At 34.7% G+C, this 16415-nt stretch overlaps 2 protein-coding genes across 2 annotated transcripts; one reads left to right on the top strand and one right to left on the bottom strand.

Moving 5' to 3' along the window:
• The first annotated feature begins 7295 nt into the window (after positions 1–7295).
• LOC112784094 (plant cysteine oxidase 3) lies at positions 7296–11807 on the top strand. The gene is made up of 5 exons (XM_025827210.3): positions 7296–7669; positions 8867–9018; positions 9644–9806; positions 10880–11080; positions 11366–11807. The coding sequence occupies exons 1-5, from the start codon at positions 7510–7512 to the stop codon at positions 11488–11490; spliced, it is 801 nt and encodes a 266-aa protein (XP_025682995.1). The 5' UTR covers positions 7296–7509; the 3' UTR covers positions 11491–11807.
• A 409-nt stretch (positions 11808–12216) lies between these two features.
• On the bottom strand, positions 12217–16135 carry LOC112784093 (enolase 1, chloroplastic). Its single transcript, XM_025827208.3, has 7 exons — positions 15389–16135; positions 14488–14795; positions 13980–14134; positions 13577–13894; positions 13200–13346; positions 13046–13096; positions 12217–12594 (listed from the first exon to the last, which is right to left on the bottom strand). Exons 1-7 carry the CDS (start codon positions 15814–15816, stop codon positions 12529–12531), a joined length of 1473 nt encoding a protein of 490 aa, XP_025682993.1. The 5' UTR covers positions 15817–16135; the 3' UTR covers positions 12217–12528.
• Positions 16136–16415: the final 280 nt, after the last annotated feature.

Below are 16415 nucleotides of genomic sequence, written 5' to 3'. Positions count from 1 at the left end.
TGAAGGTCTCTGGTTCTTGAAGAGGAAAGAAGAAGGGGAAGAAGAGGAGAAGGAGAAGTGAATTAAGGTTCGGTGGTTTAAAACAAATGGTGAAAGAGACAAAAAGAGAGAGAGCTCGTCGTGGTTTTGTTTCGCAAAGGGGACCACGGTGGTGGCAGCTAGCGCAGTGGCCCGTCAGCGGCACTGGTTCGGTAATGAAGAGAAGGTAGCCACGGTAGGTGAGGGTGGTCGGTGTTGAAGAGAGGAGAGGCAGGGAACTACGGCTTTAGGGTTGTTGGTGGCGGCGAAGCAGGGGCTGGTGCAAAGGTCCTCTGGTCGGCGAGGGCGAGATAGGAAAGGAGAGAAGGAGGGGTGGCCACGTGGAAGAAGGACGACGGCAGTGGTTGCTAACGCTGGAAGCTATAGGAACGAAAACAGAGGCCACGATATTTGTCACGGAGGAGGAGAGGTGGTTCGCGGCTAAAAAGATTGCTGCTAGGGTTGTTTGAAAATTAATTGAGTATTGGTGAGAGATAGAGGATGGGGTTAGTGGTGGTGGTGGTGGTAAGGTGATGAGCAGATGAGGATGATGGAGTGGTTAGTAGGGAGGAGAAAGATGATGCGGATGATGATAAGGGTAATTTGGGGTTTTTATGTAATTTTTTAGTGTTTGGATAATTTTGTTGTATGGAACTCATATTTTATAAATACAAATGGTAATTTTTTTTATGGTTAGATCTGTCAGCGTTTTCAACTTTCGTGGATAGAAATGGTAGTTTACTCAAAAAAGAAAGAGAAAGTCTAGCGAACCAACTAAGGTACTAACCAACTCTACCAACTACAATTGGGCCGCATCAAAAGGTCCAATAACAAAAAAATCCAATAACATTACCTAAACTTAACTCGAATTTAATTTCTCACTATTACTCACTGTGAAAATAAAAAAAATAATCGCACACCTCACGTTCCCTTCCACTCACGCCATTCACGCTACCGTCTTCCTACTGTGATGCCGCTGCGCCACCGTACCCACCGCGTCGTGCAATCTTCCGTTGCACCAAAGAGTCGTTGCATCTAGCGTCGAAACAAGCACAACCTCCTCTCCTTCCTCTCTCCACTCCCAGCGCCGTTCTTCATCCACTCCTAGCCACCGTCACACCGCTGCGCCGCCATACCCACCGCGCCGTTCAATCTCCCACATCAAGGAGTCATCGTGCCTAGCGTTCAAAATGTCGTTTGCAGCCTTCATGAAGGGAGCTTTAGAGAGAACCTCGAGCAGATGTTCACCGACCACGACCCCTGCGACTTGTGCGCTGTGACAGACACGCAAAACCCCACTCACTGCTGATCACAAAGGGTTCCAGACGCAGCACTAAGTACAGCATCTTTTGTTGCGCGATCGGACCCTCCAAACTTGTCTCCTTGCAAATGGATAACCTTAGAAAGTAAATGTGAGATGTGTCTTTAGTTAAAATTCAGATGTTTCTTTTATTAAACTAACTTTGAAATGTTTCTTTCTATTTAATTTGAGATATTTTTTATTAAATTTGGAATTTTTTTGTTACACTTGGGATGTTTCTTTTGTAAAATTTAGAATGTTTTCTTTTATTAAACTAACCGTAAGATGTTTTTTTTTGTTTAACTTGTAATGTTTCTTTTATTAATTTTGAGATTTTATTTGTTATACTTGAAATGTTTTTTTTTTTAACTTTAGATGTTTTTTTTCATTAACTTGGGATGTTTCTTTTGTTCGATAGAGGTTGGTTTCGCATGACGCACAAAAGAGTTGCGACGGAAGGTACAACGACAACGCGACGAACGGTTGAGAACGAGATACGACGACATGATGAAAGGAGATGAAATGGAGTTTTACATTGATGAAGAAGTTACAAATTTAAAATCTTATTTTTTAAAAATTTAAAAATTTATATTTAAATAATTTTAAAAGTTATTTAAATTGACTGATCCTAGTTAATTACCTACCAAAATAATAAAAAAAAACTATTGTGATAAGGATCACTACATGGATGTAATGAATTTAATAAAGTTGAAAATGTTACCTTCTGTACGCATATAAATAGGAGGCTAAGTCTCAGGCAAAAACATACAGCAATAACAAAAAATTTTTTTCTCTCTCTATACATTACAATAATATAAATTCTCTCTTTTCCTTATATCTCCGTGGGTTTTAAGTTTACAATATATAATATTAGTAAATATATTAATCATCTTTATTATATTGAGATAGTAATTGTGGTGAATATTACTATTAGAATTATCTAATTATACTTTTTTATTACCTCTTCCTTATTTATTTATTTATTTATTTCACAACATGTTATCAGCACGAGACTATAATCAAATTTTAGGAAGACTCGGGTAACAAATTTTTATTATGTCGAAGCTCTCTCATCTTGAATTTAATGCTCTTGATATATCTGGAATACAACTACTTATCATGGATACTAGATGATGAAATTCATCTTGATTCAATGGATCTTAGAGATACTATTAAGGCTGAAAATAATGCATCCCAAAAGGATAAAGCCAAAGTCATGATCTTCCTTCATTGTTATCTTGACAAAGGATTGAACAACCAATATCTCACATTAAAAGATCCTGCAGATCTGTGGAAAAACCTTGAAAAAAGGTATAATCATCAAAAGACAATGATACTTCCTCAAGCTCGATATGAATGGACGCACTTACGTCTACATGATTTTAAATCCATAAGTGAATATAATTCAGTAATGTTTCGAATAATCTCACGAATAAAATTATGTGAGGAAAAGATAACTGATAATGATATGTTAGAGAAAATTTTCTCGACCTTCCATGCGTCGAATGTGCTCCTATAGCAGCAGTATCGAGAAAAAGGATTTAAAAAATATTTTGAGTTAATTTCTTATCTTCTTGTTGCTGAACGCAACAATGACTTGCTTTTAAAAAATCATGAAACGTGCCCAGCTAGCGCCGCCCCATTTCCTGAAGTAAATGCGGCAAATCATAACCCCAGAAGAGGTAAATGGCAAGGTTTTGGCAACAAGAAAAATTATGGAAGGAAGAAAAATTATGTTCATAAGAAAGGATCTCATTAGAAGTGGGATAAAGAAAGAAACAATGGGCAAAATAAACTTTTTGTTGTGGTGAAAAGGGCCAATGGTCGCGTACCTGTCGTACCCCAAGGCACCTAGTCGATCTTTATCAAGTATCTTTGAAAAGGGACGAAGAAGGAAAGGAGACGAATTTGTTTCAAATGATGCTGAAAATTACACCACTCAGTATGAAGTATCTGATTTTTTTTAGGATCTTGAAGAAAATATTGGTCATTTGATCAATGATTGAATATTTTAATATGTGGATTTGTTAAGTACTCATGTAAATAAATAATGTAAGAAACTTTTTGTTAAGTTTTATTTTTTATGCATTTGAATTTCAAGTACAATGTATATAAATACTGTTTAATAAAATATTTATGAATTTCAAAATTACTGAATTTGCCAAGATGATAATAATAAAATTTTTAGTATATACTATGCTTTTTAGAAAAATATTTTTAATCAAGAAAATAATTTTACTGCGCAAATATTTCTACTCATTTTATTATTATTTGTCTTTGAAAAAATGGCAAGGACATATAGTAAAGATGTTTGCCTTGCGGATAGTGCAAGTTCACACACCATTCTCAAAAGTAATATATATTTTACTCGTCTTGTGCCAAAAGAAGAATATATTAATACTATTATTGGCTCGGGCAATCTGATAGAAGGTTCCGGAAGAGCTATAATTTTGTTTTCTGGAGGAACAAAATTCATAATAAATAATGCACTATTGTCTACTAAGTCTCTAAGGAACTGATTGAGTTTTAAAGATATTTGCCGAAATAGATATCATATTAAACAATGAATGAGAAAAATCATGAGTACTTGTATATCACAACTCATGATTCAAATAAAAAGGTTATATTAGAAAAGTTACCCTCACTTTCATCTAGGTTATATTATACTAAAATTAGTGCAATTGAATCACATGTCATTGTAAACCAGAAGTTTACTAGCCCAAATGAATTCATAACTTGGCATGATCGATTGGGTCATCTGGGAACAACCATGATGCAGAGAATTATTGAAAAATCTCATGGATATTCACTAAAAAATCAGAAGATTCTTAAATCTAGTGAATTTTGTTGTGCTGCATGTTCTCAAGGAAAGCTAATTTTAAGGCTATCACCAGTAAAGTTTGGATTTGAGTCTCCTGAATTCCTAGAAAGGATTCAAGGTGATATATGTGGACCTATTCATCCACCATGTGGATATTTTAGATATTTTATGATCCTAATAAACACATCTTCGAGATGGTCAAATGTTTGCTTGTTGTCTTCTCGCAACCTGGCGTTTGCGAGATTACTTGCTCAAATTATTCGATTAAAAACACAGTTTACAGAAAATCTAATCAAAGCAATTCGTCTTGATAACGCTGGTGAATTCACTTCTCAAGCCTTTGATGCTTATTGTGTAGCTAACGGAATAAGCGTTGAATATCCAGTAGCTCATGTTCACACACAAAATGGGTTAGTAGAATCACTTATTAAACGTCTCCAATTAATTGCTAGACATTTACTTATGAGAATAAATCTCCCAACCTCGGCTTGGGGCATGTTATTTTACATGCCGCAGCACTTATTCGTTTGAGGCCAACAAGTAACCATCAGTTCTCTCCTATGCAATTAGCTTTTGGCCAGTAGTCAAATGTTTTCCATTTAAGAATATTCGTGTGTGTGATATATGTTCCCATTGCACCACCTTCTCACACCAAAATGGGACCCCAAAGAAAATTGGGGATATATGTTGGATATGATTGTCCCTCTATAGTGAGGTATATTGGGATACAAACTGGAGATGTATTTAAAACCCGGTTCGTAAATTGTCATTTTGATGTATCAAAATTTCCAACGTTAGGAGGGAGAGAATAAGCTTCCTGAAAAGGAACTTAATTGAAATGCATCATCCTTAATGCATTTAGATTCTTAATCAGGGCAATGTGAACTAGAAGTTCAACAGATTATACATTTGCAAAGAATAGCAAATGAATTGTGTGATGCTGCATTTTCTGATACAAAAAGGATAACTAAATCCTATATACCAGCTGAAAATGCTCCAATTCGAATTGATGTCCCAATCGGACAAATAGCCACCGAAACAAATTCACGTCAGAAGCGTGGTAGGCTTGTCAGTTCCAAAGACAAAAATTCTCGAGAAAGAAAAGAGGTAAATACATCCTGTTGAAAAAGATATAGAAAAGACACCTGTAGTTGTCCAAAATTCTGATATAGTTTTAATGCCAGAAGATGTTCAAGTACCTGAAAATTGTGAAAATGATGAGATCTCAATAAATTATGTCTTTACAGGAGAAAAATGGGACCGAAATAAGACAATTGTCAATGAAATATTTGCATATAATGTGGCATTAAATATCATGCATGAAAGTAAGGATGTTGAGCCAAGAACAGTCAAAGAATGTCGACAAAGGAATGATTGGCCGAAATGGGAAGAAGCTATGAGGGCTGAGTTAGACTCACTTACAAAACGCGAAGTCTTTGGACCTATAGTCCATACACAAGAAGATATAAAACATGTTGGATACATGTGGGTATTTGTGAGAAAACGAAATGAGAAAAATGAAGTTGTACACTACAAGGCTCTACTTGTGGCACAAGATTTTTCACAAAGACCCGGTATAGATTATGAAGAAACATATTCTCCTGTGGATGCAATAACATTGCATTATTTATTTGGTCAGTTTATCCGCATACCATAAATTGCATATGCATTTAATGGATGTGGTAACAACCTATTTATACGGATCATTAGATTGTGATATCTATATGAAAGTCCCTGAATGACTAAAGATGTCTAAACCATCCAATGAGTATTCGCAGGGGTTATACTTAGTTAAATTGCAAAAATCTTTATATGGTTTAAAGCAATCTATAATCGTCTTACTGAGTATCTGGCCAAAAACGGATTCAAGAATGATGATGTCTGCCCACGTGTTTTCATAAAAAAATCTGCATCTGGATTCATTATAATTGCTGTGTACGTTGATGATTTAAATATCGTTGGAATCCCTGAAGAGATTCCAACAATTATAAGAAGCTCTAAAAGAAGAGTTTGAGATGAAAGATCTTGGAAAGACTAAATTTTGTCTCGGCCTGCAGATCAAGCATACAAAAAATGGGATCTTTATTCATCAAACAACATACACAGAAAATATCTTCAAGAGATTTTATATGGATAAGTCACATCCATTAAGTACCCCAATGATCCTATGGTCTTTGGATGTGGAAAATGATCAATTCCGTCCTAAAGAAGAAAATGAAGATATCGTTGGTCCTGAAGTACCATATCTTAGTGCCATTGGAGCGCTAATGTATCTTGCTAATAATACACGACCCGATCCAACTAGAAGACATTGGAATGGAATCAAACAAATCTTTCGATATCTTTATGGAACAGTTGATATGGGATTGTTTTATCCATATGGATCCAAGTCACAACTAGTTGGGTATGCAGATGCAGGATACTTGTCTGATTCACATAAAAGGAGATCTCAAACAAGATACATGTTTACATATGGTGGTACAGCTATATTTCCAACAAATCCGCTCAAGCAATAATCTGGCAGATTTATTTACAAAGTCACTTCCAAAATTCTCCTTTGAAAGATCGGTACATTAGATTGGGATGTGCCGATTTCGAGATATTAAATAATGATGACAAGAGGGGGAGGCTGTGCTCTTTTTTTCTTGATTATGTTTTTTTTTTTTTCATTGAATTTTTCTTGACAATGTTTTTAATGAGGTATTTCCTATCACAAAAGATTTTGTACTCTTTTTCCTTCACTAAAGTTTTTTCCCATTGAATTTTTCTTTAGTAAAGTTTTAACGAAACATAATCCTAAATGGACATTTAAAAAAAAGTGTTGTGATAAGGATCACTACGTAGATGTCCATTCTGAAGAAAGAATGAATTTAATAAAATTAAAAATATTACATATAAATAAGAGGCTAAGCCTCAGAAAAAAATACACCATAATAATAAAATATTTTTTCTCTCTATAAATTATAATAATATAAATTCTCTCTTTTTCCTAACTCTATGTAAATTTAAATTTACAATATATATAATATTAATAAATATATTAATTATCTTTATTATATTAAAATAATAATTATAATAAATATTATTACAAAGTTATCTAATTATACTTTTTTTTTATTACCTCTTATTTATTTATTTATATATTTCACAACAAACACATCAAATCTCATCGTTGTTCGAAAACACACCACCAAAATTAAATAAGCGGCAAAAATCAGAATGCTCTTTGGCTTGGTAAACGAATTTCTGGATCTGCACCACACACATTACTTATTTCCAATAAAAAAAAAAAAAAAGAAGAATTGTGAGAAATTACAGAAAATAGTATCCGATAAGAATAGAAAAATTGTGCAAAGAAAGAAGGAAGGATATGGTCTTCTCGTTATTCCGCAGATACTTGAGCATGGGCCGCCATAGCCACACCTCAAACAAGGTTCAGGCTCTCTACGACCACTGCAACGCCATTTTCTCCCCTTCCTCAACGCCACCACCTTCTTCGCAAGCTTTGCACAAGCTCTCTTCAATTCTCGGTTTATTTTTTTTTTCTTTCTTTGCCCCCTTATTTGTTTATTTCATTGTGTTTAGGTTATGGTTTGTAGAGTGAATAATGTAAGTTTAATCTGTTTATGCTCCAATCATTCTTTGAATATTGCATGCAACTGAGGAATGAGGATCAATTAAATGTTATCACATGGATAAAAGTAATTTCTTTTTGAAAGAGTGTGGGTGAACTGTGAAGTTTAGTTTTGTGATAGTGTTTTAGAATGTTGTTATTCATTGAAATCAAACTGTTTTTACTTCTATAAAATAAAATTATAAATTATATGTGTTTATTATCAACTTGTAGAGGCATGTTCAGTTGGTCAAATTAGGTTTTATGGGTTGCTTATTTATTTATGTGAATGCTGTGAGTTGCTTGTTGATTTCAGTGAGTTTCTTGCTGGTTGGCTGTTTTGTGGCTAGGTTGAAGTGTTGGTTGTTTTTTTGGTTTTGTGATGATTTTCTTTTTCTATCTGCATTGCAATGCATTAAGTTCTTTAGATTTAGTTATTAATGAAGGCATTGAAACTATCAAGGCTGCATATTTGAACTGTAAAACTAAAAAGGATATTATGAAGAGGTGATGTTGTGGGTAATGTATGGGATCTTTTAGACAAAACACAATCACCTTGAATTTGTTTTTTATGTGTAGTGCAAGCAAGAGGAGTAGTTTTATACAAGAGTGGGAGGATTAACTCTGGAACGTTCAATATTGCTTGCATGGTCAACATTAAAACAAAAGGGCACGTAGCCTTTTAACATTTTTTATTCTAATACTAACTATCCGCAGATGATTATACAGCTCGGATTTGTGTATGTGTGGGTGCACACGAGCGACTGTGCATGCGTGAGTTCGTGCGTGTGTGTGGAGAATTAGTCTTGCTGCATCAATATGAGCAATTTATTCAACAAACATACTATATGATATTTGTTAAAATGTTGGCAAGTTTGACTTGTTTAGGAATATGAAGTAATGAACAATAACACTACTGATATATCTGTCCACAGTAATATGGCAGTTATTCCGTGCCTGCTGTTCATAAATAGTCTATTCTTATTTCTAGCATTTTCCAATCAAATTAGAAACCATTTTATTTTATCATATATATTTGAACTCTGAAATGCAGATGTTACATTGTCTTTGGCAATGAGTTACTGATCTTTTGTTATTGTTCTTGACTTGGTAGATACTGTCCAACCATCAGATGTTGGGCTTTCGGAGGAAAGTACAGATGATGATCGAGGGCATGGGTTTTTTGGAATTAATCAACTGAATAGGGCAGCTCGATGGGCTCAACCAATAACTTATATTGACATTCACGAGTCCGATAGTTTTACGGTGAGCTTACCTTTCTAGCATGTACATTAATAAGTTGGCTGCTTAAAATTAGTACAGTGACAATATTGTCAAATTATTGGCGATGGCTGTTACAATCACAGTATATGTCCTGCTAAATTGCATTGTGCTAAAAAGATACAGAAAAAAAGATTACTGAATCCTTAGGCCCTGTATGTTTGAAAATTTGCTAGTCATTGTATTATAATGGGAATCAGGTCAAAGTCAGATTCGGCTTATATGTTGAATGTTTGAATATATAGAGACTAAGATGGTATAAGAACATCTTGGCTTGTTTAAACCTCGAATTTTTATTTTAGTCAGGCATACTTTAATCATATATATAGCTAGCTCTCATTGTCTCTTTCTTCAACCATACCGATGTTGGACTGATGCAAACTTCAGGCTTTGCCTATGCATGCATATTTGTATATACAGTTTTTTCAATATTTCTGTGAGTTTCTTATTATCAAAGATATTCTCAGTTTTGTTATATGTTGTGTTGTTATATTTCGGATATACAAATGAGTTGATTGTGAGTTGATTGTATATAGTGATTTTTTAGTGAAAATTTCAGTTTGTGTGAAATGAGATTTGGACTTAAAGTAAGCAGTGTTATTTGGTGCAGATGTGTATATTCTGTTTTCCCACTTCTTCGGTTATACCACTGCATGACCATCCTGGCATGACTGTATTTAGCAAAATTCTCTACGGCTCTTTGCATGTGAAAGCTTATGATTGGGTTGAACCTCCCTGCACTGTAGAAAGCAAGGGACCAGGACATCCTCAAGGTCTGGCTTTTAGGATGCGTTTGTTTCTTGGGACTGGGACTGAGTATTGTGTTTGGTGATTAGAGACTGAAACTAAAATTTCAGTCTTGGGACACAAAATTTCAGTCCCTTCAGTACTTCCAGAAAATAGTGTCATAGGAGACTGAAATTTTTAGGGATGGAAACGAAAACTTTTACAACATTTCTTTCCAAAAATATACTCATTTAACTTTTCAAATTTCAAATCTACCATTTAATCTCCATATTTATCTTAAACCAAACATGATATTGAGACATAACTCAGTCCAATACATTTTACACCAAACACAATACAGAGACTTAATTTAATTTCTGTCTCTCAGTCTCAGTCTCTCTTCTAAATGTAGCCTTATATTGCATTTTCTTATGATTGGACATTTTTCTTGTTTTTATCGGGCAAGTAAACTCTCAAAATAATCCTCAAAAAAGATATGAGACATGAAATTTACTTCTGTTTGGTACTTTATAGTATAAAATAACTGTCAAATTAAGGATTAAATTGATGCCTATATATGTAGTATTAGATTGCGAAGAGAAATAAATAAAGTATTATATTTTTGAAAGGTTTAGTATTTACAGTTTTTCATATAAGGTGATATCGCTTTTGTTAATTTGTCGCTGGAACACATTTTTGTCTTGTCCCACACTCATATACGAGAGCATGTAAATATAAAAAGCACTGAGTAATGATACATCTTCATGATATGTACTCCTAATAATCCTTCTAATATTAAATTAAAAAAAAGTATTAAGTGAAAAAGTAAAGGTATTCAATGCTTTGTAAACATAAAAAAGCATTCAAGATTTGCTAAATCTATTAGTTAGGGGGAATTATTAGTAAGAGTATTAGGGGATTAATCATTTTCCTATAGAATTTCCTATGGCTAATTGCTACTACTGTTGAGGGCTTACATTTACATAATTGTATATCTCATCCAGGAGATCTCTTTATCAACATTATTAAACAATATGATATCATATTTAGTGGCTTATAAAACTTGCTATTCTGCATCCATGTTTTAAAATGTTTTTGTTGTAATTTTTCTTTGTTGTAGTTAGACTGGCCAAGTTAGCTGTTGATAAGGTCATGACTGCACCATGCGAGACATCGGTTTTATATCCAAAGCATGGTGGAAATCTGCACTGTTTCACAGCAGTAACACCTTGTGCTGTGCTAGACATTCTTTCACCTCCTTATAGAGAAGATGAAGGAAGGAAGTGTACTTACTATCATGATTATCCATATTCAACATTCTGTAAGTAACTCTTCGAACTATTACTTATATTCCATGCACCATAGGATATAGCGTTGGTATTCGGTAGTAGGAATGATCTTAGAAGTTCTATAAAACTCAGTTTGCTCCCTTTCTTGAGTTTTGAAGCCTTCGATTGAGGATTTATAAGTTCAGTTAGATTTTCAGCTTTTCCCCCTTTGAAAGTTATTACCCTTTTCAAAACTTGCAAATCACTTGAGGGAATGGAAAAGCATTATCTGATCAGCATCTCAGTTATATATTTTTTTAATGCTTGTTGCACTACAGCAATACAAAATGGCCCTAAGATATGTGACGGCGAAGAGGAATATGCTTGGCTTGTAGAGATAGGAACGCCTGCGGATCTTTATATGCGCTCAAGAGAGTACACTGGTCCGGCTATCCAGCTTTAGGTCTTTTGCTCAGATTTAAAAGTGATTATATGCTTCCTATTGTGAATGACGAGCGATGACGTTAATGCCTGAAAATTATTCATCTCCCATTCTGCACCTGATGGCGAGCGAAGAGGATCTAAATTTGTTTACAACACGACATGTGAAGGTTGATTTATGCCTCCTTTTGCTGGAAGCATATTTGGAGCATAAGATTTTGATACATAAAATCTGTGACAGTCCTCATGTTTTGACAAGCAAAACTATTTCTGTAATATTCCTTGTATAGTGGATGCGGTGGATTGTAGTATCAGTGAAATGGCAATACTTTCTTATCATTTGCAATATCTACTATTAGTATTTGCTAAAGAGGTGCAAATACGTGGCCATGGGAAAAATGATCTCGATATATCTCCTACTAAGTTAATCCCTATTTTGGACATTTTGACCTTATATTTGTATTTTCATGATGAACAATTTTTACCGATTTATAAATAATTATATTAAGGATCAATATATACTAAAATGAGTAAAATCGTTTCAAAATGTTATGAAAGAACTAACTTGTGTGACATCTGAAATTTACATAATGAGTCCCCCCGACACAAAATAAAAAAACAATTTATAGTGTTTTAACTTGGTGAACAATTGTCAATACTCCAAAAAGAGTGAACAATATGGCTTTCCTAAAAAGGGAACAATGGTGACTATGAATTTAAGTTACTCAATTCATTAAAGTGGTTTAAGTTCATCCAAAACAACACATTCGAATTAACTCATCACGTAGATTTGTTTGAAAGTTACACCATAGTCCCTGCATGAAGTTACATTAAGCTAGTTCACATCATAATAGCAGCTTCACCAAGATCAAGTTTCTTATTTCTGGAGTAATTATTTCAGTTCAAAACTAACACATTTGAAGGCTAAACCCATCAATTGCAGCTCTCAAAACTCTGGATTTACCTTGGTCATGTTTGTTTTCTTAACTTAATCGATAATGATAATGACTCTTGCAGAAATATTTCAAGACTACATATTTGAGATCAGCCCTGATTCGCTCTAAGGGGCTCTGAAGGCTTCACCAGCATATCGCACGCTTCCAAGTTCCTCTTCAATGCGAAGAAGCTGAAAAGATATTGAACAATGTTTTGAAGGGAAAAGTTCTTTAGATCATTCCATCAAACAATAACTAATGATCACACAGTATACTATATAACAATTCAAAGAAGCAATCAAAAAATTTTTTTTCAAGGACAACGATGGTTTTCTATTTTCTATCAAAATTCAAGTTTTAAAACTAAGAACTAAAACAGCATTATTGCACATTCGTTATTTATTCTAAGTCAGCATAATGATCAATTTCTTTAGTTAAACCAATCTCTGCCATGCCAGCTCAAGATAAAAATTGTCAGCCTCAGAGTCAAAGAAGAGTATATAGTGAAATTTGAATGAAACAAGTTATGATAGTTTAGTCCTAAGGATTTCTGAGTTATTCTAAAATACTAATGCTATAGCCTATAGTCTATGCTAAAATCTTGAAGCTAAGAGGAGGAAGTTAGCACAAAATGCCAATTACCTGATTATACTTTGCCAATCGCTCACTTCGGCACGGAGCACCAGTCTTAATCTAGATGACAAAAGCTCGTATCATCAACACAAGCCATAACATGGTATAATTTACAATAGAAAAATATTAAATACACCAAACAAATATATTAAGGAAATATAACCTGTCCACTGGCCAAGCCGACAGAGAGATCAGCAATGAAGTTATCTTCAGTCTCACCACTCCGATGACTAACCATGACACCCCAGCCTGCTGCTTTTGAGTCAAGTGCAGCCTGAATAGATTCGGTCACTGTGCCAATCTGGTTAACCTGCAGTGGTTGGATAACAGATAAAACAACTGAAGCATTAATTGGCATGTCTCCCCTACAAATTCTGACAATATGCAATATCTCAAATTACTATTTGATTAGATGTCTAGAAAGAAAAACTTGTCTCAAAGCAAAATGTCAAAAAGAATTCATAGAAGAATTAATCTGAAGCAAAAAGTACTATATGAATGATAACATCAAATAATAAAAAATTGTTTGAGAATAGCCACCTTTAGAAGCAAACCATTGCAAGCCTTCTTCTGGATGGCTTCAGCTATTCTCTTCGGGTTTGTAACAAGTAAATCATCTCCTACAAGTTGAATATCAACTGAAGACTGTAGTGAAGCCCATGAACCCCAGTCATCTTGATCAAATGGATCCTCAATTGACACAATGGGAAATTCCTTCACAAAGTCTTTATAAAGATTGCAAAGACTCTGGGCAGAGAGAACATGAGCTCCATCATTTGGCTGTTTCTTGAAGTTCAAATCATATTTTCCATCCTTAGTGTAAAACTCTGAAGCTGCAACATCCATACCTATTTTAATCTGCACCATTGTTTTTTAAATTTTGATCAATAAGAAGGATATTCAAATCACGCAAAGGCATAAAACTAGTCATATCAATGCCTACCTTGCCAGCGTAACCAGCCTTCTCAATAGCATCAATGAGTAAAACTAGCCCCTCCCTGTTATCCTGAACATTGGGAGCAAATCCTCCTTCGTCTCCAACGTTACATGCATCTTGTCCATATTTTTCCTTGATAATACCCTTCAATACATGATAAACTGTTCATGGAAATAGTTAAGTTGACTGGTTGTCAGTATGAATACATCAAGATTGAAAAATTCATGCAATGTATGCCGAATAATATGAACTTATGGAGTCAAGATAATTTGAGCGTAGAATTAATCATCAAATCAAATTATATGTCACAGAATCCTATAGGTCTAACTAACCTCACAAATCATATCAATTCACATACACCACAATAATTGAACGGAAAGGAAGGCATTATTAAGTTCAATACCAAAATGAGAAAATAAACACACGCATATGCTAAGTTGCAGCCAGAAGTAAAAGAATTTCACAAGCATACTTCTTCAATGTGGTTACATTTATAAAGCACTAGATTTCTAACCTTCACTACCCATGCGGAGTGCCTCAGAAAACGAAGTAGCTCCAACCGGTAGTATCATAAATTCTTGCATGGCCAGATTATTTCCAGCATGACTACCCCCATTTATAACATTAAAAGCTGGAACTGGCATTACAAGTTCTTTTGTTCCAGAAATTTCCTGGATATGTTTGTATAGAGGCACTCCTCTTGCTCCTGCACCAGCTCTACACACGCTCAGCGAAACTCCCAATATTGCATTAGCCCCTAGCTTTGACTTGTTAGGAGTTCCATCTATTTCCAGCATGATAGCATCCACATCTGCTTGATTCCTTGTGAAACACAAAAACAAATATTCAGCAGCACAACACTCAATTAAAAGACAATGAGCATATTTAGATGTTTCAAAAATAAATTCAGCCACATCAGCTTATCTACTATATATAATTGGGACTGGAAAAGGGTTTGGTGTACTCATTTTTTTCCCTTAAGGTATCCTTAATTATGTATAAGAATTCAATTTTATACGTGCATCCAATTACGTAGCGCCATAAATAAATGATCATAAATGAAAATAACTACCGTTTAGATTGACGGCATGAACAAAATTAAAAAAGTCTATTTATAAATAATACTTTATGCTATTTCTAAGATTCAAATCCAACATCAATTAAATAAAGTCTAAGGTATTTACTATCTTAATTAATCATACACATTTAACGATAAAAACATGAATTAAAAGGCACAATAAAACACGTAGGTTTCATAAAAAAGAATTGAAACAAAAAGGTTCAACCTTCCTACTATACAAATACAACACAATAACCATTTACTCAGAAATTTTAAACCTAGGCACAGCTACTCAAAAGTGCAACAAACAAAGTCCAACACACAACAGAATCTCAGAACCGTTGTTTTGGTTTACCTAACATCAACGCCAAGAAGCTTAGGAGCCAAGACCTCATTGATGTTCCTAACAGCATTAAGCACTCCTTTTCCTCCATAAACGCTCTTATCACCATCCCTCAGCTCCAGCGCCTCGTAGATCCCCGTGGAGGCGCCACTCGGCACCGCCGATCGGTACAGCTGGTCGGTCACCAGATCCACCTCCACCGTCGGGTTTCCCCTGCTATCCACGATCTGCCTCGCCTTCAGCGACTTCACAGAACACTCCCGCGCCGCCGTTACCGCCGCTGCAGACGGAGACGCCACAGAGGCCGAGGCACGCACCGCGATTGATCGTCGCGAATTGCGAAAGGGCACAGACTTCGGCGGCGCTACCGGCCTGGAGGCAATAAAGGAAGGTGTTTGGGAAACGGTTTTGGTGGTTTGGGGCGTGAAACTCAAAGCCATTGTTTAGGAACCAAAAAAAGAAAAAGAAAGTTTTCTCTTATTCTTGTTATTATTATTATTTTTAATTCTTTTTAAAATATTGATTTTTTGTGTGACGAGTGATGAAGAGTGAAGAGAAAAAGGGATGCGTGAAGTTTTATAGGGTGGCGTTTTAAGAGTTGGGGTTTGTGGAAGAGTCCGCCAAGAGCGATGAAAGAAAGAAAGTGAAGTGAAGTAATAATAAACAACGTGTTTTGAGTTTTGGAGGTTGGTGGGAAGGACATGACTGACTATAAGACCGAAGAGGGAGACGGGTTGGGTAGGTGAGTTGGTAAGCACTAGCTACTAAGCTCCATGCATGTTTTGTTTTGTTTGTTCTCGGTTTTTTTTTTTTTTTTTTGTAATTTGATTTTAAAACGTGGGATATAGAAAGAATTAAATTAAAAGAAAAAAATAATACATTTTTTTTATTTTTTCAGTTACCTCTTTTTTTTTCAATTTGAGGAAATTAATATTAATATCTAAGAGTTTAATTTTGATATACTGACATTGTAAATTATTTTACACAGTTATTCAATTATGTTTATTTTTTTAGATTATAGATGAAAATAATTATTTTT

Source organism: Arachis hypogaea, chromosome 20 (assembly GCF_003086295.3).
Source record: "Arachis hypogaea cultivar Tifrunner chromosome 20, arahy.Tifrunner.gnm2.J5K5, whole genome shotgun sequence".
Lineage (NCBI taxonomy): Eukaryota > Viridiplantae > Streptophyta > Magnoliopsida > Fabales > Fabaceae > Arachis > Arachis hypogaea.
Note: the sequence above shows the minus strand (reverse complement) of the source record. Positions and strands in the feature narration are given on the sequence as shown.